This window comes from Ostrea edulis, chromosome 9 (genome assembly GCF_947568905.1).
Source record: "Ostrea edulis chromosome 9, xbOstEdul1.1, whole genome shotgun sequence".
In the NCBI taxonomy this organism is placed as follows: Eukaryota; Metazoa; Mollusca; class Bivalvia; order Ostreida; family Ostreidae; genus Ostrea; species Ostrea edulis.
The window spans coordinates 41,458,107-41,483,516 of record NC_079172.1 but is presented as its reverse complement, the minus strand read 5'-3'; the positions used below and the strand labels follow the sequence as shown (position 1 = coordinate 41,483,516).

General features: G+C 34.8%; 1 protein-coding gene across 13 annotated transcripts; it reads left to right on the top strand.

The window, feature by feature from the left end:
• Nucleotides 1-13: 13 nt before the first annotated feature.
• Nucleotides 14-25,410, top strand: LOC125658853 (centrosomal protein of 63 kDa-like). Of its 13 annotated transcripts, none has more exons than XM_056149238.1 (18): nt 14-99; nt 4,110-4,215; nt 7,354-7,543; nt 8,865-8,885; nt 10,307-10,402; nt 11,059-11,202; nt 12,522-12,635; nt 13,436-13,570; nt 14,665-14,784; nt 15,431-15,576; nt 16,262-16,348; nt 17,015-17,126; nt 19,075-19,335; nt 19,859-20,014; nt 21,164-21,306; nt 22,304-22,464; nt 23,451-23,632; nt 23,914-25,410. In XM_056149238.1, the coding sequence occupies exons 2-18, from the start codon at nt 4,169-4,171 to the stop codon at nt 24,061-24,063; spliced, it is 2,265 nt and encodes a 754-aa protein (XP_056005213.1). In that variant the 5' UTR covers nt 14-99; nt 4,110-4,168; the 3' UTR covers nt 24,064-25,410. The 13 variants fall into 13 exon arrangements, with proteins under 13 accessions (XP_056005213.1, XP_056005210.1, XP_048746241.1 ...); XM_056149235.1 differs by having other exon boundaries at nt 22,304-22,485; XM_056149237.1 differs by having other exon boundaries at nt 56-99; nt 4,110-6,717; nt 22,304-22,485.

Sequence of the window (25,410 nt, the reverse complement as noted above, 5' to 3'; positions counted from 1 at the left end):
AACACCGGAAGTGCTCCACTTTCTGTTTGTCAACGGAGTGTTTACAGAAAAAAGAGGGAATTTAAACTTAACACGTCTTTTTCATACAATCCGTGCATGGTATGTATATGTGCATTGATTTTTAATTAAAAAATAAATATCTGGGTTCAAACATTCTTTTCATATGTCTAAAACTGCATGAACTGTCACGCAGACATTCCGTAAACAACAGGTAGTAACATGTTCAAAAGTATCAAATTTTGTCGGTAAAAATCGTTTTTTCACAAAATTTTTATATCATTATTTTGATCATTGGACTATGAGCATGATAAGAGAAAGTAAGTTGGTTTGAACATCGCCTTTCAGAAAAGAAAGCGTGGCCATGTGTCGGCTTTGATAATTGCTCATTAACATGCAATTTGTAATTTATTAGGATTGAGTATATAATGCTGATAAAGTGATAGCTTAGTGGTTCTTGTAAATAAAACCATGCATCTAAACATATCTTGTATGAACTCGGGGTAAGTGAAATGGAAAACTTTATGACTTGTCTGATCTATAAAGAATTAAACTGTGTGAACAGAAAAGCATGAAATTATAATCATCATGCAATTTTGATACTTTTGTGTGTAAGGGTTGCTGTAACGTGTTATGGCTTTGAAGGCCAGCATCAAATGGCTCAGCTCCAAAGTGGAGTATTATGATAGGGAAGGGTGTAAAGTAGCTATTTTAATCGAAATTTTTCCACTGATATGTTTATATCATGATTACGAACACGGAGACTCTCTTATACAGTTATATGATGACAATCAAAGAAGCTACAAGTCTTGTGAGACCTGCAGGGTAAGTGTAGCAGACAGTATAAAAGGTAACTTATACTGCCTCGCTAGTGAGCTAGCTTTTCCAGTGATGTAGTAGACTGTCTCGATCATGCAAGTTGAACAACAGCGAGTGTGATCAGCCCTTGGCTGGGTGACCGCAACATATTAAATAATTATCAAGCATTGATGTAAACAAAATTGAGCATAATGTAAAGTCTGGTGAACATTGTCCCAAACTATACTTTAGAGTTTTGGTAGGGTTGGTAACTGATGAAACGATCATGATGTATTGTTAGATCCTATCAACAACTTCATTACTGCAGTGTCTGGTATTTTAGTGAAGTGTAATGCAGTAAGAAAATATTACTGGAGGAAAAGTGTAAGATATATAGAAAATTATATTTTGAAATTTGCATCTATTAAATTCTGTCTTCTTTAGCTATAAGTTGTTAGTTTTTATTTTGAAAATTAAGTCGGATGGATGGATATAAGGTAAGGGGCAAGGGGGTGGGGTATGAGCCTGTGACTACCAACTATCTTTATACCAGGTGTTCTCAATACTACATACTGAAATAAAGGGGTTACCATTTGTCTGAGATAGTAAGATTAGCATATGCAGATGTAGATCATTCATTTAAACCATTGAAGTTAAACATTTAAAAATTTGGAATGAATTGCAGTACGGATTATGGGAAGTCATAGTTAAAATCTTCTGTCATGAAAAAGATGTGTCTAATTCTAACTTAAACCAAGGTTTAAAATCACATGTACCATGATTTTAAAAATTAAATTGATTATCATGTTATTTTGGCTATGTGTGCATTGTTTGGTTAGAATGGTTGATAATACATCTATTCCAATATAATGGGTATGTATGATTTTGAATACATCAGTTCTCAATTTTTAAAGTAAAATCCATTCCAGTACTGTTTTCCTTGAACCAATTAAATAAACATTGATACTTTAATTGCATTGTGCTTTATGTCTTCTATTCAGTTTGTAAAAGAAGTCTGGCATTTAATTTGTTTAGTCAAGTCTCAGGGTTTTCTAACACAAAGGTTGATTTTCTTGAGCAAAGATGTAACATGTTAAAACCAACAGGAGTTGAATTTTATGTCTTGTTCATTGAGTGTATCAATTTGTCAAATGTATTGTTGACATTTGGAACAGAAAGTTGTAAATCTCCTTGATTGGATTAAGGGGCAGGGAGTCACCTCTTCAGAACTACTGTAAAATCTTATCAGTGTTAATCCTCAAGTAAGTGTGGGATCTTGTTTGCAGCCGTGAATTATCAATATTCTCACTTCATATTTGTAAAATAAGGCTAAGGTTTACTGCCAAGATAAGATGATTGCAGTGTGCATAATCAAACATTATTTTCATTGGCCGTCTGAATACAGTGACTGAGTGTTTAATGAATATCATATGGAAAAGAAATGTCCAGTGGTGTTATAATTTGGAATGAGCTTCATCTTTTAATCGTTAGACATTGTTAGATCGTCTGAATTTTGTTTGTCACTGTATTTAAGAGGACTGGTATGTACCCTATGTTGTCTATATTCATTCAGTGAATATTGCCTATGGGGTTTTTTTTTTATTCCTTGGGGGAAAACATGCAACAAGGCATTAGGCCAAAATAAAAATATTGTTTGTTTCCCCTCGCCCGACCGAGTCTGAAAATTCACACCGACCCATAAGTTTTTATTACACCATTCTGGTGAAGTTTTTTTTTTTATTTTAAGAAAAATTCAAGGTCGTTTCTGGTGCAGATCAGTATTTTATAATGACAAAAATTTTCTATATCTTCTTTGGTTTCAATCCAAAATTAAAAAATAATGATAATACGAATACAGGAGGTGTTCTGGTCCGAAATCTAGAAATTTCGCTGCCTCCAGCTGGAGGCGGCATTCTCTGGCTGATTTCAAATACTTACAAGCCGAATTTAATTTTAAGCTCATAACTAATCAATAAAACGATTCTTCTTGTACTTACTAATATCGATATTATGGGTTCTTTCATCACATAAACAGTCTCTTGAAAACATTTTATCAAACTGTCAAGCTTTGTTTTGAGTCACGAGACTCGTTTGCTCAAATGCCAGTGAAAATTCGGTTGAGTACAATTGTTGGCTTCTGTTTAATATCGAATTTTGGATTGATATTTTCTTTTAATCGATATTAATAAGTACAAGAATCATGATTGTTTTATTGATTAGTTACAAGTGAGTTTAACATTGAATTCGGCTCGCAATTCGGACTAGTGATCTGCAAGATCGAGATGGAGAAATGTTGTCTATACGAGAAGCGAGGAAACAAGAGAATTCGGGGCATCCAGTGTGCAAGTTGTGTTCTTCAGTAGGGGAAAGTGTTGATATTTCGGACGGATGCGATATTTTTGACAGTCAATCAGAAGCATTCTCAATTTAACTTATTTCTGAACTAATGCTATATTTACAAACTGGAAAACACCTAATTATATGCACATGTGTAACTCAGCTCTGATTGGTTGATGTCAGCATCCATTTTGTTTGATCGGCAAAATCAAGTCCCATTGAAACGTTTTCTGGTAAACTAGATCTACCGATATCATTTAAAAATATAATGAAAATCACTATCATATATAAATTAAGATAATGTGCAAAAAACAAAAGCATAAAATGTCAGTGAACCATAAATAAAAGACAGCAACCGAGTTTACCAATTTTATAACACCATGTGTCCAAAACTAACACCACTGTCCATAGTTGCAACATTCTCCCTAACTTTATTTAAGTGTTAGTATGTGGTATAAATAGCAGAGAAAATTCTGATGAAACCCAATGTTCGTCGAATCAACCAATATGTATACATGTAGTCCAATGCCTAAGTTTAGTGGTTAGATAATGAACATTTCCAAAATACATGAAGTACTGTCCGAAATATCGACACCTTTCCTAATTGCAAAACGTGGCAATCAAAGCAGAATTTACGCGAGAACTGACTATACGAGTTTGATGAGGAAACATGGATGATGTGCTTCACGACGTTTGGTATCGGGCATTGTTAATGGTTATGGGAATTTCATAATAAATAAAATTCTACTAGCTAAAAAAAAAACCTTTTTACCTACCTACCGACCTTCCTCTGAAATTTAGGGTCGGGAGAGGGGAAACAAACATATTTTTAAATGTGGCCTTAGCTGTAAAATTATAAAAAACACTGAGAATGTAGAATTGTTTTTCATATTATAGTTTTGCTGACATGTTTCAAAACAATAATTAAAATTGTTTTTATTGAATCTATGTCGTTACGATGTTTGGTATATTTGCAGAGTACAGGGAGATAATAAAGAGCCTCCTTGTGGATGCTGATCTTCCTAATGAGACTAGGATGGACAGAATCTCGAACCTGTGGGTAGATCTACAGAGAGACAACAGGTGGGAGAGACTTATAACCTATAGATATTGACATCACTCTTAATGGGATAGTTTCAGCCTTTATCTTCACCACTCTCAGTGAGATAGTCTCAATCTTTATCTTCACTCTCAGTGAGACGGCTACAATCTTTATCTTCACCACTCTCAGTGAGATAGTCTCAATCTTTATCTTCACCACTCTCAGTGAGATTGTTTCAATTTTTATCTTCATCACTCTCAGTGAGACAGTCTCAATCTTTATCTTCACCACTCTCAGTGAGATAGTCTCAATCTATTTTCACCACTCTCAGTGAGATTGTCTCAATCTTTATCTTCATCACTCTCAGTGAAATAGTCTCAATCTTTATCTTCACCACTCTTAGTGAGATAGCCTCAATCTTTATCTTCACCACTCTCAGTGAGATAGTTTCAATCTTTATCTTCACCGCTTTCAGTGAGATAGCCTCAATCTTTATCTTCATCACTCTCAGTGAGATAGTCTCAATCTTTATCTTCACCACTCTCAGTGAGATAGTCTCAATCTTTATCTCCATCACTCTCAGTGAGATAGTCTCAATCTTTATCTTCACCACTCTCAGTGAGATAGTCTCAATCTTTATCTCCATCACTCTCAGTGAGATAGTCTCAATCTTTATCTTCACCACTCTCAGTGAGATAGTCTCAATCTTTATCTTCACCACTCTCAGTGAGACAATGTTAACCTTTATCTTCACCACTCTCAGTGAGATAGTCTCAATCTATTTTCACCACTCTCAGTGAGATAGTCTCAATCTTTATCTTCATCACTCTCAGTGAGATAGTCTCAATCTTTATCTTCACCACTCTCAGTGAGATTGTCTCAATCTTTATCTTCATCACTCTCAGTGAGATAGTCTCAATCTTTATCTTCACCACTCTCAGTGAGACAGCCACATCCTTTATCCTCACCACTCTCAGACAACATCATCAGTGTGTCAAATCTTTAGTCACAAAGTATTTAACCAGGCCAACAAATTCACAACATTTTCTTCAGTGTTCATATTTGACACATGTATTCTGTATTCCATTTGACATTCCTGTGGATTGACAAGCTAGAGTGAATGGATACCTTTTCAAAAATCTCTGAAAAGGGAATCTCACTTCTTTAAATTTGTTTATGTTTCATTGCTCATGAGATGTAAAACGCACTATCATTTAAGCCATTGTTGACTGACGTATGTGTGCAATTTTCCATGTTAACTGAATAACCTGTCGATAGTTCCTGCTATGTCTAGCTCACAGGAGTATAATATACAACTGTATATAAGTCAGTTAAGATTAAGATAGTAGTAAGCTTCTTAATTCTTAATGCTTGTAAAATTTCACTCAAGTAGTCATGTTATATGAATTTGTTATAAGTTCAACATGACATTTTAAGGCTCATTTGTTTGAAATTTAATTTCTAAGACTTTAGATTTCATCATTCCTTAATGTCTTAATCAGGGCTATTAAAAGTAACCTAAATTCTAGTTTACATGGAACATTATTCATTTTTGTATGAATTAATTTTTTGTTATTGATGTGCACCATAATATTTAGTATAATTTGTAGAAAAAATCTTTTTGTAGCGTATTTTCCTCTCAGATGTGATTTTTATAAAATGACTGAACGAGACGAGTAAGTAACTAACATTGTGAAGTGGCTAAACACACAGCATTATAAATATTAACGTGAAAAATTCCACAACATTCATTCAGCACGTAACTGTGTAAGAGGTGGTCAGAGGTGGGTTTTCTGTTGGCTGTAGGGTGCCAGTTTAGTTAAGAGTTTGCATTAATATTGGTGTGTGTTTTTGCACAGTTTAAGGAAATCTATTGGTAGTGCTATCGCATAAGCTAAGTGTTTGAAAAATCTAAAGTTTTGTGAATTATGAACATGATACATTCACTTTTGCTCACGGATTGATAGATTGTTGCAAAGACTTTCACACTTTAATGAATTGTTTGAGAGAGAGAGAAAGACAGAGAGAGACAGAGAGAAACAGAGAGGGGGGAGAGAGAGAAAGAAAACAAACACTGGGTTGTTGAAAAGGTAAGTGTATTGAGTATATTGTGTATGCTTAAGTGTACTTTAAATCTGAAGAGAGATTTTTATGGTTGCAGATCACCTTGTACATGTATATACATCATAAAGAAAAGATATCCACCTTTATATCATTATTCTGTTTCTAAATAAAAAGTCTGCTTTGTTTGATTTTCGGTCATTAAGAGCTACAGTTTAATGCCATATTGATTCACTCTTGGTGATTTTTATCTTCAAGAAAATCAATTGTCTCTTAACATTTCAAACTGACTCATGTCTTTGGGAGAATAAATTGGATTTGTCTTAGTGCTTTAAAAGAGGATCTTTGATAGAACACAGTAGTATGGATTTTGTCGAGATCTGATGTGACATGTCTTTACCGTAGAAACTGTCAGAGTTTGTGATTTTTATCTCTTGTCACCAGAGTATGGAAGAACTGTTTAAATACGCAATGCATAAAAGGTGAGGTCTTCTAAGTTATAGGGTATATGTACCACCGGTGTGTCGTTGAATCTTTTATCAATTCATCAGAGTCATTTAATTAGCTCAAAGGTATTTACGGATATAGATTGCATGGCCACAGTATCACACAGAAAACTGTAGGATACGGTCATGTTTCTGTCTGATGTGGTGGTGTGTAGCAGAGTTGTCTGACTGAATAAATGTACACATATAAGAGTTGTACAGAATGGTACCCGGGAGGCATCTGCCTCTCCTTTACAGAGGCTGAGTAAGTATGATCTGAGATGGCCGGAGATCCGATCTCTGAGTTATTTCTTAATGAAGTATTCGTTTAAATCTAAGGCTGAGATTTAGTTTTAGGTCTTTTTGGTTTTATGGGCTGGGGTACAGGGCTGCATTGTTCTACCACAGTGACTGGAGTCATTTATCTTGTAAATGAATTTGAGGGAAACAGAAACCTATTCATGTACAAAACAATCACACTTAAAAAATTATACAAGTCTTTAAATTCTAATGTAGGTAATTCTGAACATGATATACTGATAACAATGGTGATTATGCTTATAATGCAGCCTGCGGAAAAATATTGAAATTTCCGAGACACGAAACTAAAACCCGAGAGGAACCATGTTGTAGGTTACCTAAGGGAGTTTTGACGGCAAGCTGCGAGGCAGAGCTGCAGGAGTTGATGAAACAGATCGACATTATGATGGCCACGAAGAAGAAGGACTGGGAACACCAGATTCAGAGTCTGCAGAGTAAGGTGGAGCTTCAGGACAAGGAGAACCTGCTACAAAAGTCCACCATCGATCAGAAACACAAAGAGGTAGGAACGGGTTGTCTTAATTAAAATCAGAAAGGGTTTGGTTCAGTGATCTGCTTAAGGCCAAAATAAAATATATGTGTGTTTCCTATTTCATTCCCCCAAAAAATTAGGTCGGGTAGGTAAGTTAAAACATTTCATTTTATTGAAACATTTTATTAAAATCTTTGTGTTTGATATGCTTTGAATACATGTCTATATACATTATAATGACTTTCCAAACGTTTTGAAGATCAATAGTAGTCAAAATGTAAATCAGAGAAACTCAAATAGGAAAAAATTCTGTGGGGACCCGGGTTAGAATAGGTTCTCAGTACCCCTTGCTTGTCGTAAGCTGCGACTAAATGGGGTGGTTCTTCGGATGGCACCACACAAACCGAGGTCCTGTGTCACGATAAAGATCTTTCCCTGCTCAATGGCCATAAGCGCCGAGCATAGGCCTTAATTTTGCGCAGTTGTGACATCTCCATAGGAGTGAAATATTCTTGAGAGGGACGTTAAACAATATTCAATCAATCAAATAGGAAAAAAATAAATTCCATTTTGAAAATTGTACATATTCATATATATTGTCAATGAAATCTTTAGAGTGGGCTGCAAAACAAGTAGGAAGGGTCGGGAAACTGGAAACACACCTATGTTTTATTTTGTCTCAATGGAGGGGAATTGTTTACTTGATAGAGTTGATGTTTACATAATCTATGTGATGCATGTCCTGATTACTTATATTCACCTCTGATGAGTTATAGGATTAATGGAGTTAAAATATGATAAATCATTCAACCGAGTTGAGGTATTTTTACATGGTCAACCGCTCAAACAAAATCTCTGTTAAATTTACGGAGAAAAAAATAAATGATTATGATTAAAATTACAATAAAATTTCAAAAATAGAAACAAAAGTAAAACATTGACAAGAAATGATAAATATTTTTTTTTTTTTGACAAGTTTTCCAAAAGTACAATGTACTTGATATTCAGAGTTAAGATAAATAAAATGTGCTCTCTTGATATGTAAGGGGTGACATTTTCAGAATCTTTAAAAAATTCTATGAATTTTTAAACAACCAAAAATTGTCATCCAAGCAATTGATACAAATAACATTGTCGGCAGGTTTAAATACTTTAACGACTTTGTTGGAAGAGGCTCATATTTAAAGCTCATACCTATAAATCTTTGAAATCTTGCTGACAAAGAAATTATCACCCATTGTTATTAGTTCAGAAATGCAGAGCTAGTCAGGTTTAATCCCAGCTTGACACATCTTTGATCATTATTTTGTTTAATAACCTTGTGGTGAATGATTATTGATAAACATTTCAGATAGTTGCGACTTCTTCTCTGGTGAGAATGGGTGTTCTGAATTAATCTCTTGAAAATTATCGGCTAAGGTTGTAATTTGTGAGATACTTGTACCTGTTTGTGTTAATTCGTCTGGCATAAAATGTAATGGTACTCAGTACCTGATACGGTCGGGATTCTATGGATCTAGAGATCACCAACCATCATGTGACTACTTATTCATTGCATTCAATAATGATTTCAGCACACAACCCTCCCCCCCCCTCCCCCCCCCCCCCCCCCCCCCCCCACCCCCACCCCATCCCAAGCATCCTGTTTCCCTTCAATGCCGAGTTTAAGGTGGATCCCTTCAACAAAATTGTATCTAATGACTTGTTAGAGCATCTCATATGAAGTATGATTTCAACATCGAAAGAATGATACAAGCTCTCAATTATTTCATATGAATTTTTGTATGTTTTTTGTGTTTTTTTTGATTGATGAAAAAGACATTTTGTTTGCAAATCAGAGATTTTAAAATCCAAACTTCGCTTTCATTTGATGCATGATGTAAATATCTAATATTAAGACTCAGACATTCTAATTTTTTAAGTTAAAAAATAAAAAATTATAAATGTATACCTCATATGCGATGCTTTAATGAGCCTTTAAATAAAAGTTGAGTAAAATAATCCACCCTAAGCAATTCTCCATAGTAACTCAATCAATTTTGATTTTACTGAAACTAAAACAAATATTCAATCACATTGTTTTCTCTATCCTCATTTGATTGGACACACCTTCAACTGAGTACAGACAATATTTATTTTCTTCCTCAGTCTCATCTTTTGTACGTATTTTGAACTACAGCCATTTTTAAATGCTTGAACATGTGCAGATTTGAACACGTGCAAATTAATTAAGTCCTGCCCTCTTAATCAGGAATCAATTAACATTTACATAAACTTTTAATGCAGTCATCAGCTAATCAGCTTAAAATGTCGGGGCAAACATCAGCAAAAAATCAGTGAATACAGGAGCAGATTTTGATTAAAGGAATTAAGAAACACACTAAGCATGTGCCGATGTGTCGTAAAGGTTTTTCAGAGACATTGAACAAGGTATTTTGATTCTGTTTACTTCTGAATTTCAAGAGGGAGCTTTCCTCCATTGATATTGATGTCAGACTTGACCGAGTGGGTGGGTAGAGGCTTTGTAAACTGCTGGGACAATCATTGTTGTCTATACTTACCAGTACCTAACTGCATGTCTACCATCTCATAAGACTGAAGTGCAGCTTGGTACTTTTAAATGTGATGAGCTTTCTAAACTTTTAACATTTTTAGATCTATAGCTTGATGATTTTCAAATTCACTAATTTTATCATAAGATTGTCATGATATTTTTCATTATCAAGAAGAGGAAATATTATAATTTTGTTTCCATACCTATATATTTTAATGCTGTAATATTTGTTTTTACAGATTAGTCATTTAAGAGTTCAAGTGGAAACCATGGAAAAATCACACAGAGAATTGGTGACCTGTTATGAGCAGCAGTTGTCGAACCTTAAAAATGAGGTACGCATTTGTTTTATTTCATAATTTTTTTAAAAACCTCTAACCACCACTTACTAGTGGAAGTCGGGAGGTGGCGAGGCATCCCACAGACTGAAAGATAATGTACTCTGTGTAAAAAAGAACAAGTAGCTGATGAATTTTGAAATATTCCAAAATCTAGAGCATTCTTGAAAATACACAATCTTTATATGTTAGTTTTTGTAATAACCTAACTATACTTAAATTTTCTGAATAAATGACAAAACTGGATGTAAGAATCACTGAAAAAAATTAAGCTTGATTATTCTTGTTTATAGAAGAGATTACATTGACCTCTGACCTGTACAATACATATATTTATGAGAGTCTCAAACTGAAAATGGAAAAGCCCCATAGTAATCATCTTCAGAAGCCAGATGTCCAATTCGCTGTTTTGATCAATATTTTGAACAGCTTTCAAGAAAAAATGTTCATATTTTATATACAGGTAGTTCACTGTTGATTATTAAAGGAAGACAATTCAAGATTTTTAGGCTATTTTCCCCGAGAGATTTAAAAATGCCTTAAATCTTTGTAAAATCAGTTTATTGTCAACTTTATAAAAACAGCATTTGATGTAATATAGATAAATCAGATTCAAAGTGAATGTATGTAATTTTGTAAATAACGTTTCTCAGGTTCAAAAAGTCAAGAGGGATTATGAAAGACTGAGTAAGAAACATGTGAAACAGATCAAGGACCATCAGCGAGATCGAGATAAAAGTCATACAGACTTGCAGGATAGTAGCACTGAGATAGGACGACTCAACAATAAGATACTAGTAAGTACAAGGCCGCTGACATGAGGTGTTTCAATGAAATACTAATAAGTACAGGACCACCGAGAGTGAGTCAGTAAGTATAGAGTCACTGAGATAGAGAGTCTTAACAAGATTCTGGTGAGTATAGGACTACCAAGATGGGATAATTTAACAACAAGTATAGGGCCAGTGAGATATTGTGTCTCAATGAGATACTTGTTAGTAGAGGACCATCGAGATGGGATAACTCAACAAGTGCAGGACCACTGACATAAGTATTTCAATGAGATACTGGTGATTACAGGGCCAACAAGATTTGATGACTTAATGACAGGCATGGGACCACTGAGATAGGGTGTCTCAATGAGATAATAGTAAATTCAAGGTCACTGACTTTGGGTGACCTAACAAGATAGGTAAGTACATGGTCTCTGAGATATAGGTGACTCAACAAAACAGTGGTAAGTATAAAGCTGTCAAGGTAGGGTAACTGAGACAATGAAATACTGATAAGTATCAGGTCACCAAAAATTGGTGTTTCCTTCTCAAGGACATAGCTGTTGAGATTGATTGGCAAGACTCAATAATATTCAAGGACTCATTTTGTACAGTGAAACAAGTCTAATCTGACATGCTCTGGGAGACAAATTTTTTGTCTGAATACAGAGTGTGTTGGAATAAACAGTGTATAAAGCAATGAAAATATGAAATTGAGAATGACAATAAGGGTCGGAATACCCAGTGATTCAGAAACAGATTGCGCTGTACAAAGCGACTTAGGAACTATATCATAGAAGTGTAGTGCCAGGTAATGTCACTTGTACCATAAGACACTTGTAAGCTTAGTATCACTGAGATAGGGCGATTCAGCGAGAATAAATGTCAAGGAAAGTCAACAAAGCATTAGTCCGGGGGAAGGACCTGCTTACATCACATCTCACGCTTCTAATGAACTATTGAGTGAATTGATAAATAATGGCATCAGTCAGAATACACTTAGACAGAACTTACCAGTTAGATAATGTCCCAGTGCATGAAATGGAGAAAAATTCTACATACATGTATTACTGTAGGTGATTTCATATTGGTGGGGGGGGGGGGGGTGTTCAGTTTAACCCTGACAGCTGCCAGAATTTGGGTTAAATGTTTTTTCCAGTGAGAGGGATGATGATAAGGAACAAAAAATACCTTGTAGACACACAGATGTAGGAGCTTATCCAACAACAGTAAACACAACACGAGATAACATTACAGTTATGGGTGAAAAAGTTTACATTTATCTCAATGCTGACATTCATTATTCAAAATAGTCGAGCTAACTGTTAACATTGATCAAACAGGAATATCGACAGAAAGCTAAGGACTGGGAGTTACAGAGACGGACATTTCAGAAACAGATCGAGGCGTTGGATTCTCAGAGGAAAGCTCTGACAGAGAAATGTGAATTCATTCAGGTAATTTTATCAAACCATCTTGTTTACTCAGTGTCGTCCACCTGCCTTATCTTGTCATACATTTAATCTGGGGTCCTGCCTGTCATATTTTGTCACACACTTAATTTAGGGTCCTGCTTATTGGCGGGAGTCCTTTAGTGATCACCCTGTGCGTGCACCTGCCTGTACAAACGCTTTTCTGGACCTTTTTTTGGCTATCCCTGCAGCTATTGGTTTGAAAATATATACACGAGTCTCTATCCATGGGATACAGATCAGCTTTGAGTTTGGGCTTTGTTGACCCATTTTTGAAAGAGTTATGATCCTTGAACTTTGAAAAGTTCAGGGACCTTGACCTTAGCAAATAATGACACAAAACAGGGCTCTTGTATGATGCTTTCCATCACAATGATATCCGAAATATTTGAATTGACAAATTATTTCCAGTTCTAGAGGCTGATATAATTGTCGAGTAAATCACATCACTGCAATAATTTATCAAATTGGGTTGAAATATGAACATGTACTGAAACAATACCAGACAGTGTGTTAATGAAGATACAAATGTTATTGTTTAATTAAAAACCCTAGGCATCATACAGACAGAAAATTCAATGAAGAATTTTAGTAGCAATAAACTACCTTTCAAAGAAAGTAAAATGCACTTCATTAAAGTACTATATATAAGTACATGTAGTAGTGTTATTAAAAGCATGCACATTAATACAATTAATCAAAATCATGTCATGTCTTCATGTAATGCACGATTGAGAACTAAGTTCACAGCAGTATGTTTACCACTCACCATGTCGTCTTCACAGAGCCAGTCCCAAACCTACCAATCTCAACTCGATCGCAGAAAACAGATGCTCGACTCCACCGAGTTGAGTCTAAAAAATCAAATAACTCAGTTAGAGGGACAACTCGAGCGGACTAACGAAACACTAACCTCACAGGTATTTTAGTCTTCATCCATATGTCTCACAGGTATACTAGTCTACATCCATTTGTGTGCAGTGTCATTCATAGTGTAACCAGCCACTCTCATTCCTCATGCTCATTGTGTAGATTTCCTATTGTAGATTTCCTAATCGTTTGGAGTAGACAATTTTGTGTATTCATTTAACACTTGATCAAAATACTCCCTGTTTAGTTATAAGTGCTATACAAAATTTGTTGTTTCTATCCAAAGCCCACATTTAATGGCAATCATAGCTACATGTATATGTAGGTGTAATCCCTATGAGTGGAGTATTTCTCTGATATTTTCGGTATATTCTGTGAAAGGAAAACTGGTGAAAAGAACTTAACCTTTACACAATATGGAAATAAAATCCATGAATTTAGAACGAACAGAGAACAAGTTTTATTTGGAAAAGGTGGAAATATCCATAAGTGAATTTGGAGCTGTGTACAGTATTTTTTGGAGGGATACCACTTTTGAATATTTACATGAAATGGTCTCCCTCTAATATGTGAGGGTGTAGTGGATTTCCACCTTTACCGTTAGTGAACAAACATGAACAAGTGTGGCATCATTTGAACTTCCTTTAATTAATTACGGATTTACATTGCTAGGCATCCTGTAAACTTCTTTTAATTACTTGTGGATTTACATTGCTAGGCATCCTGTAATCTTTCTTTAATTACTTGTGGATTTACATTGCTAGGCATCCTGTAATCTTTCTTTAATTACTTGTGGATTTACATTGCTAGGCATCCTGTAAACTTTCTTTAATTACTTGTGGATTTACATTGCTAGGCATCCTGTAAACTTCTTTTAATTACTTGTGGATTTACATTGCTAGGCACCCTGTAAACTTCTTTTAATTACTTGTGGATTTACATTGCTAGGCATCCTGTAAACTTTCTTTAATTACTTGTGGATTTACATTGCTAGGCACCCTGTAAACTTTCTTTAATTACTTGTGGATTTACATTGCTAGGCATCCTGTAAACTTTCTTTAATTACTTGTGGATTTACATTGCTAGGTACCAGTATGATCCAATGTTAAGGATACACCGAAAGTATGTGCTTTCATTTTTACAGGAGACCAAAGTGGAGAAGTTGAAGTCCTCATTAGATGATGCCATGAGCGCACACAAAAAAGCAATGGATGATAACGAAAAACTCTTGACTGACCTCAAGAAAGCCAATAACACCATCAGGGTAAGTTAAATAGAGAGCCAATAACACCATCAGAGTAAGAAAGCCAATAACACCATCAGGGTAAGTTCTGTTAAATTGGGGGGGGGGGGGGGGGGTAACACCATCAGAGTAAGTTAAATGGAGGGGAATAACACCATCAGAGTAAGTTAAATGGGGGGGGGGGGCAATAACACCATCAAAGTAAGTTAAATGGAGGGGGATAACACCATCAGAGTAAGTTAAATGGAGGAGGGTGGGGCAATAACACCATCAGAGTATGTTAAATGGAGGGGGTGGGGGCAATAACACCATCAGAGTAAGTTAAATGGAGGGGAATAACACCATTAAAGTAAGTTCTGTTATCTCATTTAAATTTGGCGGGAGGGTGCAGTTGCTATTTACATATTTTTCTTTGCAACATGACCTACGGAATTCTTTTATACTAAGTTACCTTAGATATTGTTTGATAATATTATCATTAATTTGTTGTAAATAATGTTATAATCCGGTATCCCTGGTCACTTAGTAACCTTGAATGTTACGTAATATAAGTGACAATACATAATTACTTCCAGTTTAGTACATAATTTTGATACTTGAATATTAAAAAAATGTCTTCTAAAACGATGAATGACTTTGGTGTTTAGAAATGAGTTGTCTTAAATAGAAATATGAAGAGGAGAAGGGCGAGTTGGAGAGTGAATTAAGGACAAAGGAGGACCTGCTGAGAGCTCTGGACGAGGACAAAGGGCTTCACAGCGAAAGCATGACAAAGATGGAACAAACTCTGGCAGAGAAAGATGAAATCATTAAGTGAGTTATGTTCAGTATGAATTCTGTTACGGAGGTTTGTTTCTGCTTCCGATTGAAAGCATATAAACTTTTTCTCTTGGTTATCAACATCTTCGCTAGCCAAGGGTTTTCCATCCAGGGAGATGGGGTATCACTTTGTAATGCAGGCATTTTACTAGCTCATACCTAGCACAAAAAACTGCTCTGTGAATGAAGGTACATGGTCTTCAATCGAGATTGTTTAGAATTAATCAAGACAGAAAAAAATAATTTGTCCTGACTATAACTTTGTAATGAAGGGATTGGACAAGTTCATATTTAATTCAAAGATTGTAGTTAAATAGATGGTGTTTTGAGGCATAACAAGGCAGAGTTGAAATATATGCACTATAACACTGTCTCTTGTGACATGCTCTTTGGTGGTGTACAGTGATGGTATTAATCCCCTACACAGATTATAAAAGTTTTTATTACCGTAAAACATGCTTATAATGAACATCCTTATAATGAATTTACGCTTATTGCAAAGTGATGTATTTATTCCCCTAAGAGAGGAAAATACAAACATTTTATTGATGATAACGAAATTTTGTTATTACAAACTTATTTGATGGCCCTGGAGGTTTGCTGTTACCATGTTTTACTGTATAAGATATTTGTTCAGAAAATTTTGAAATTGAAAAATGATTTGAATTTTTGTTTTTAGGTCTTTAAGTGACATAAGACAAAAGGAGGAAAGTGATCAGAAACGACTAATGAGAGAATCGATGGAGGACGCAAAGGAAGAAACAAGGTAATTTAAGATCAAATGAAGCAAGTGATGGAAATCCGAGAACTATTGAAGTTAAAATTTACAATTTTGATAATTCTAAACCTTTTTACGTTTCAGAGCATCTTGTTATTTTTGTACGATTTGGTTTTCAGTAGATTATTAATTGTTATTTTTAGTACGATTCAGTTTTCAGTAGATTATTGCTATTTTAGTATGATTCAGTTTTCAGTAGATTATTGTTATTTTAGTACGATTCAGTTTTCAGTAGATTATTAATTGTTATTTTTAGTACGATTCAGTTTTCAGTAGATTATTAATTGTAGTTTTAGTACAATTCAGTTTTCAGTAGATTATTAATTGTTATTTTTAGTACGATTCAGTTTTCAATAGATTATTAATTGTTATTTTTAGTACGATTCAGTTTTCAGTAGATTATTAATTGGAGTCCCTAAAGACAGAACTAATTTTTTACTTCGACTGGTTTTTTTTATTTATCGTCTCCAGATCTGAGCTGTGCTTTATTTTAGTTTGTATTTTTGACTTCGGCCTGTTTTTTTATTTGTCGTATCCAGAACCACACTATGCTTTAATTTAGTTTGGTTTTTTTACTCGGCCTGTGTTTTTATTTATTGTCTCCAGACCCGCACTATGCTTTATTTTAGTTTGTATTTTCTTTGTGGTTTGCAGGTTGTGTAAAAAACATGAGAAGGAATTGAGGGACGAATTGTCCAGTTTACAGTCGCATCTCCAGAGAGCAGTGGAAGACTGTGAGAGACTGACCGATCAACTGGAACAGAAGGTGAGTTAAAGTCAATTGGAACAAAAGGTGAATCAAGGTCAATTGGAACAGAAGGTGAGTCAAGGTCAACTGGAACAGAAGGTGAATCAAGGTCAACTGGAACAGAAGGTGAATCAAGGTCAACTGGAACAGTAGATGAGTCAAGGCAGGGTTCAAAATTAACTTTTTCAAGCCCTAGTCCGTACGGACTAGTCACTATTGATGTTCACTAGTCCGCAAAGCATTTCACTTGTCCATCCAGTATATCATATTAAATGATCTTCATTTTATTCAATAGTATTTAATGAAACCAAACACATCACTGTTGCAAGTAATTCAGTTTCTGACACCTACAGAAGAAAAAGACCACCATACTTTATTTTGCATTCAAGATCTTCAGAAGCATACATTAACCTCCGAGTTAATCCTTTTTTAAACGTCCATAAGTGCGTTCGATATCGACGTTCCCATTGTTTTTGTGCTCAGTTCTTAGAGTCACAGGAGTTTGAAATTTTATCAATAAAGTCAACAGAATTCACTCAATTGACCAAGCCATGAGCTATAGTGTTACGAACTACTGTGTTAGAGTCGCAAATGATGAGAACATGTGCGCACAAACGTTCTTGTTCTTAGATCACACTACTTGCAGTTCTTGCACCTCAAACCCGTTCTCGTGATGTGTACTCGGGAGTTCGGAATCGGCAGGAATTTGTGCTCGTTCAAAGAACGGCAGTCTCAAACGCACTCCATGTGTTTGGAAGATCAGGATGTCATAGTCAAGCAAACACTTAACCATGCAGGTAATAGACATAAAAAATTTAAGAGACTCGGACAAATCTTGCTAAAATCTTAACCAATTCAAGATTGATTTCCGGATTTTCACTAGTCCGTACGGACTAGTGCTATAGAGAGTTTACTAGTCCAACACGTTTTTTACTAGTCTCGGACTTACGGACATGAGGTAATTTCGAACCCTGCAAGGTCAATTGGAATAGAAGGTGAGTCAAGGTCAATTGGAACAGAAGGTGAGACAAGGTCAGTTGGAACAGAAGGTGAGTCAAGGTCAACTTGAACAGAAGGTGAATCAAGGTCAAATGGGTCTGAAATTTGAGAATTGGGACATCGTATTGATTGATAATAACAGTTTTGTAAAGATACTGTAGGAAATTTTGACTGAAAGAGTACGGGTGAAGATATATGGATCACCGACCATGATTAGTTTTGCTTTTTATGCACCCAACATCATACATCAGATGTATATTGTTTTTGCTCTTTTTAATGTTTGAACTATAAGAGGCAGAGGCAATGTGGGCAAATATAATGAAATTAAAAGCTAGGCTTGAAATGCCTCAAGGGTCAAAGAGCCTGACATCTGTTGCTAAAAGCTTTGTTTATCAGCAGTAATTCAAAAAGAATTGGGACTTGTATGTTCATATTTGCACCATGAGTGTAGCTGATGGAGAGCTGTCTGGGATTGCCTCATGGGTCAAAGGACTAAAAATATGTATTCAAACTATTGTGTTTTCCAGCAACTTTGGAAGGATGTTCATATTTGCACCAATAGCTGGTCTCATAAAAAGCTTTTTTGTGAATTGCTCTGGCCCCAAGATCATAAACTGAGAATAGACTTAAGTCAAAATTTCTATTATTTATATCTTACGATTTATCAAGCATATCTGTTTAAGAAAACTGCAGATTTACAAAAAATTCAAATGCAAACATATACTGAAAATTTTATTTATGAAAATTATTTCAAAAGATAGCTGGATTTGAAATTTAGACTTAAGTCTATTCTCAGTTTATGGTCATGAGGCCTGGAGTCACAGAGTCAAAGTGCATGGCCTTTGTTACGAAGCATTTTTAGTGTATCAACTTTTATCTTGACATGATCTTAAGTAAAAAGGTTGACGTTAGAAACTTAGCCACAATTGGGGGCTTATGTGTTTCACAAATATGTTTTACCTTTTAGAAAACTGAGCTAACTAAGTTGGAGAATGGTGAAGTTAAAAGACTGAAAGCTGAGGTCAGTAAATTAAGAGAACTGCAGCTTTCTCAGAAGGATTCTTATGAAGGGGAGGTACAGGGCCTGAAGACGGAGATTTCACGCCTGACCAAAGATTTACACGATCGCACTAAATCAATGGCATCCATAAACGAGGAGTCGAGTCAGATTGAGACTCAGTTAAGGAATGAGATGGAGACATTGGAGAGAAGACAAGCAGAATTACAGGTTTGTACAAAAGTCATCCTCCATTCTGCTACTATTATTTCTTCATGCACCAACACATCTCATCACTGGCATTTTCGTATAGGGATTCATATTATCCATAGTGATTTAAATTTAGATTATGCAAGATCTTTGATGTGGCAAATTTATAACTGTTGCTTAGAGATAAGACATATTAAAGGATGAGAAATCATCATAGATGTGTGTGGAATGCTACTGAGATGAAAATCATTTGGAAATAATATATTTTGTGTTAAATTTTCAAAATAAAGAATAGTGAGGAAAAAATCTGAAGAAAGTATATATCAATTGTGTTTGTATTCATAGATTTTGAAATATGCTTTATGCCAGGGGATTTCAAAGCACATTTTCAATTTAGAAGCACATTATGTCACCTTTCATCACCATATTTTCATCATTGCATCATTCTCCTCCACCCTGCTACCCTCTGACTAACTATCCTAACTTGTTGCTGTTTGCCTGCTCCTAACTCAGTTTGTTGTTGAACTTTGTTCCCCTTAACCAGGTTGCAAATGCACAGATCGAAGCACTAAGGCTAGAAAACCGTCACTTGCGTCAGACGATTTTACAACAAGCTCAAAATGACTCAGATCATGACAAGATTCAGGATCATCTCAAAGCTGTACAAAATGCATATACAACCACCATCACGAAATTGGAGGTAAACTGCATGAGGGAGAGGAAACATTGTGTGACAAACTTATGTATAATGTATTGGGGGGGGGGGGGTGCAGAATTTTGGAATACCATGTTAATACAAATTGTTTCCTGGAATTGAAATTGATCACATGCTGTATCTTTTTTCATCCTCACCATTCACTGACATTTTCCTCTTCCATTTTCACCTCAGTACCCTCAATATTTAGTAGAACTTTAGATTCCAAGGACTAGATAGGAGAACAGCCATTTGCAGCGCTAAATTTCAAACTTGTTTATTTCTCTGAAACTCGGGGTGATTTTTGCAGCCCTAAATTTCAGACTTGTTTTTTCTCTGAAACTCGGGATGATTTTTGCAGCCCTAAATTTCAAACTTGTTTATTTCTGTGAAACTCTGGATGATTTTTGCAGCCCTAAATTTCAAACTTGTTTATTTCTCTGAAACTCGGGGTGATTTTTGCAGCCCTAAATTTCAAACTTGTTTATTTCTCTGAAATTTGAGGTGATTTTCATATTGAAATTTTGTGAAAAGTCAACTTATTTTCACCACCATTGATTCCTGTTTTTGAAATGATAAAACAAAGTTGCCAACTTCATATGCATTTTCTTAGTTAACCAAAACGACTTCTATATATTATATGTAACACAGGGATATGATAATTACCATATCTTAATTTAGTCAAGGAATGTGGCCATTACTTTCTGGAGCCAAATAGCTGAGAATAATGTCGATTTTGTTGTTTGAAAGAAGATGGCAGGAAATGCATATATTTTTTATGTTGCACATAAAAAAATTGAGGATGAGTTACTAGCATTATGATTTGTTTTGTATACCCCACCTATTTAAAAACTTACAGAGTTTCATATAGGGTCAATTTAAACTGTTAGTGAACTTAGTTCTTTGATATTTAAATTTATTTTAGTTTAATTTTAGTTTTATTAAAACTTAAAATTGTTAACTTGAATTTTCCTTCCTTTCTACAATATTATAAGTCCAGATAAGAGTGTTTTGCAACATCTGTTTGAAGTTTTCCAAAAATGAGAAAGATTCCAAGAGGATCAAAAACTTTTTTCAAAAATTTTCGTCACTGGCTTTTACTGTACTTCCATTCATCAGTCATGTTGACGTCAAGTTTATATCGGACTGTTTCAGCAAGAGAATCGACAGCTGAGAGACGACTTGGCATGTCTGAGAGAGGAAATGAATGAGATGGAGGAAAAGTTCGAAGAACAATTACAATTGGCTCTACGGGACTCAGAAATGTCTGCACAGACCATGAGGTCGAAAGATGACAGGTAACATTACTGTGATAGTGCGAATTCCTAATTATGTGCGATGAATTTATTATTGCGTTATTTCACGAGAAGCATCATTAAAAAATTACAGTATTCACTTTTATTTTTATATTGCTAAAATACATGTAAAAACTCTTGATCAACTGACAACTCATTCGCAATATTAAAGGGACTTTTTGAACTGAAAAATTTTAAATTTTATTTTCCCATTTTTAATGTTTAGAATGCTTTATTAAGGTATTTCTAATGATCAACAAAAATTTGAATACCAATTGTCGAGATCCATGGAAGATAACAGAGCTCACAATTCTTTATTATGTAAACAAGGCTCATGCCTTATTTTTGTTTACATACGTTAAATATACTAGTAAAGTATCCCTTTAAAGCATATTTTTTTAACTTTCAAGTTAATTCTCAACACAATTAAATAGTTTCTAGTGTTTGGCACGTCTCATTTTGTTTTAAACATGCTATCAATTTTCTATTAATTAATCTATATGTAAACAAAAACATGACACAGAATTTTGAATGCTGTATCTCACTTGTAACTAAACAACTGATATTCAATTTTTGGTTGACCATTAGAAATACTTTAGTTAATCATTGTAAACAATAAAAATGGAGAAATAAAATTTGAAAATTTTCAGCTCAAATCGTGTCCATGTCCCTTTAAGTACTATCGTAAAGTAAGGAATCTACAATAATTATATCAAGTGGAGATAATCTGACAAACCCTTGATTTTTGCAGTGAAATTGTAGGATATTTAGTAATTCAGTAGAAAGCTTTTGCAATGCATTGTGGGTACATAACTTTTGCTACAATAGAATACTCTGCTTCACTGTCTCAGTTAAAAGGGCATATTTCATCCTCAATGAATTTGAGACACTTGTAATTTTCATGATAGCTAATGATTTAAGTTTTGTATTGCTTTGAATTTGAGACACTCTTGTAATTTTCATGAAAGCTAATGATTTAAGTTTTGTTTTGCTTTGACAGGAGGTTCCAGAGGGTGGAGGAAGACTCCCAGAGGAAACTGCAGACTCTTCAAGAGAGACTGGATTCGACCGTCCAGCGGTACGAGGAGGAGGTCAGCTACCTGCGCAATCAGAAGGCCCGTCTCGAGGAGCAGCTGGACATGGAGCGAAACAGCAACTACAGTACGTTGGGAATTCTTGCTGGTGTGTCATCCTGTAACTAAGACCCACATTTACCGTTTTAAAGAAAGTTCTTGTGTGTGTGTGTCGTCCTGTAACTAAGACCCACATTTACTGTTTTAAAGAAAGTTCTTGCTTGTGTGTCCTGTAATCAAGATCCACATTTACTGTTTTAAAGAAAGTTCTTGCTTGTGTGTCCTGTATTTAAGACCCACATTTACTGTTTTAAAGAAAGTTCTTGCTTGTGTGTCGTCCTGTAATTAAGACCCACATTTACTGTTTTAAAGAAAGTAAGAATGTGGTACTCTGTAAACACATACTGTCCTACTGCAGATAAAAACCTAGGCATTTAATTGGATGACAAGCCAGGAACATGTTCTTGAAGAGACACCTGACCGGACCTGTTGAAATTCCCGCTAAATAAAATTTAGATGAATCAAATCTACTTATCATATCTTAAAGAATTTGTAACAAGCCAAGGGGCTTTATAAAATTATATTTGATCAGGATTGAAGTTATTGGAATTAAGTCCTATAGTCACATAATTGCTTTAATCAGAAGATAGTTATTGATAAAAGTAATTTCAAATGGCAGTTATTTTCTCAAGGCTAGTAGGTCTTTGGCAGGGCTCACAATTTTTACAAGCAGTCAGTTCTGCATGTCAAGCTAATTTTATGAGTTTCAAACACTGAACACAGAGTTGAGAACTTTTTTCATGTTGGATTTCTCAGCTGTTACAATAGATGTGATATCTATCAAGATTCATACATGCATTGTTCACATCGCATTCATGAGGAAATGTCTATCATTACAATTTGTAAAGATATCAAAGGCAAAAACATTGGAAATGTAAATATTTCAATATATACAATGATTTTCAGAAAGAGCTCAATGTTGTATACACTGATAATGTGAGAAGATTTTGTCATTGGTTGTTATTAAGTGATTATTTACATGAGTGTGATTTGTTTCTGATATTTACATTGTAGGTCAGCCAGTGAATGGTCTGGACCATTATGACGTGGAGATCGGAAGATCGAGAGCCAACGGTGACGGGGAGGTCCACCACGAGGAAGACAACAGTTTCGAGACCGTCCTCAGCAGCCAGGCAATGTCCATCTCTGAAAGCGTTAATGACTTCAGTCTCCATGATGACTATGGCAATGTAGAGGTAGAGAATTGTTTTTATATGTATACCAGTGTATTCAAATACTGACATCTTTTAAAATCTTCACAAGAATAAAAGGCTTCAGACATATACATGGGTATTTATCTTAATTATCTGTATGATACTCTGTTTATAGTGATACAAAAAACGTTTTCTTTCTTCTCATTTCACTTAATTATCATCACATAAGACTTTCAGGCTAAAAATACACATGACTACATACAAGAAGAAAAATATAGACACATTATATACTGGAGTTGATTGATGCCTTCTAACTCTTTCAGGACTCAAATTCAAGGAATTCTGTATCAGAGAGATTTCTAGCAGCAGAAAATCAAAGAGCAAGGGAGTTAGAGAGGCTCATTGACTCACACATAGAACAACTGAAAATAGGGACGGAGGCAACACTCCGCAAATATAACGTCAAAAGATGATGTATTCCCTGTGTGTAATATACGCCTGTGTTCATTAGGTGAACAGGATTATTCCGCGCAGTCAGGGTGGAAATATCTGTGATATATGAAGTGCAATTTGAGCGAGCTGTAACATAGAACTGGACATTTTTGTCTCCGGCGTACTGGTAATCTTTGAGCTTTCTGACAAGGTTCTTGTGATGGAGATTAAAGTTTACGCCAATTTGAAGAACTCTACCAGGGGATATGTGTAGAAGTATTGATGCTTGAATCATGCGTGACAACCCCTACCAACATGGTTACAGATACACAGCTGGAAATACTCAAACATGTGTACATGGTTTTCACTTGAATTTTAGTGTCTGCAATACAAATTGTATGGATATGAATTTTTACTACGTCTACAGCCTTCAAGAATCTCTGATGAGCCACACTTTTACTAATACAAAATGTCATGTATTCTAATGAAAATGGTAATATAGTACATTTATTAATCAAAATTAATTATCAGTGGGTTTTTTTTTCTTCTAAAGTAAACACAGAAATTCTTTAAAAAGTGTTTAGATGTACATGTTTGTCATAAAATCTCTGGTGTATAATAACTTCTTTGCAGTTATTGGAAAGCCTAGATAATTTGTAATGAAATTTAAGTGTTTGTGAGTAGAGGCTCAGAACATTTCCTTATGATGTAACATAATGATAGTGACTGTGGTAATACTACATTTCCTATTTATATCAGGATTTTGGCGTCTCTCTCTTTGTGTCTGACATTTATTAGTGTTGTCAATATTTCCATAAATTTTGTGTTACTTTATCAAGAATGTTTCTTTAGCAATCAAAACATTACTCTGACTATTTGTATGAAAAAGAAGAGTTTAGAACGAGGATTATTACTGGAGGCGTTTACCTTGTACAATATTAAAAAAAAATGTGATATTTCCATATATATTTTCACTGGCTATTTTTCTGTTTAACACGCACGGATGCACATTATGGTGATCGTTGATTTTAATCTGCACGCGTTAATCAAACACCCTAGTTACGCTCAAGAATTGTTAATTAGTAAGTAATGTAGATCTATAGCACACCTGTAAATGCAGGTATTTAGTGTACAAGTAGTTGTTTCTGATAAAAACTTACTGCTGTATACATGTATGTAAATATGGACACATTTCTACATTCTCATGTTGACATCACATAATCAGTCTTGTGAAATGGAATCGGGTTTTCTTTAAATCAGTAAAACTTCGCCGATTCATCAAACCTTTTTATGTACTTGTCCAGCATTTGACTGAATCCTACATAATGTATTGAAATGAAAGTTGTGTAGATATTACATGCATGAATATTAAATTTAAATCCATCTTT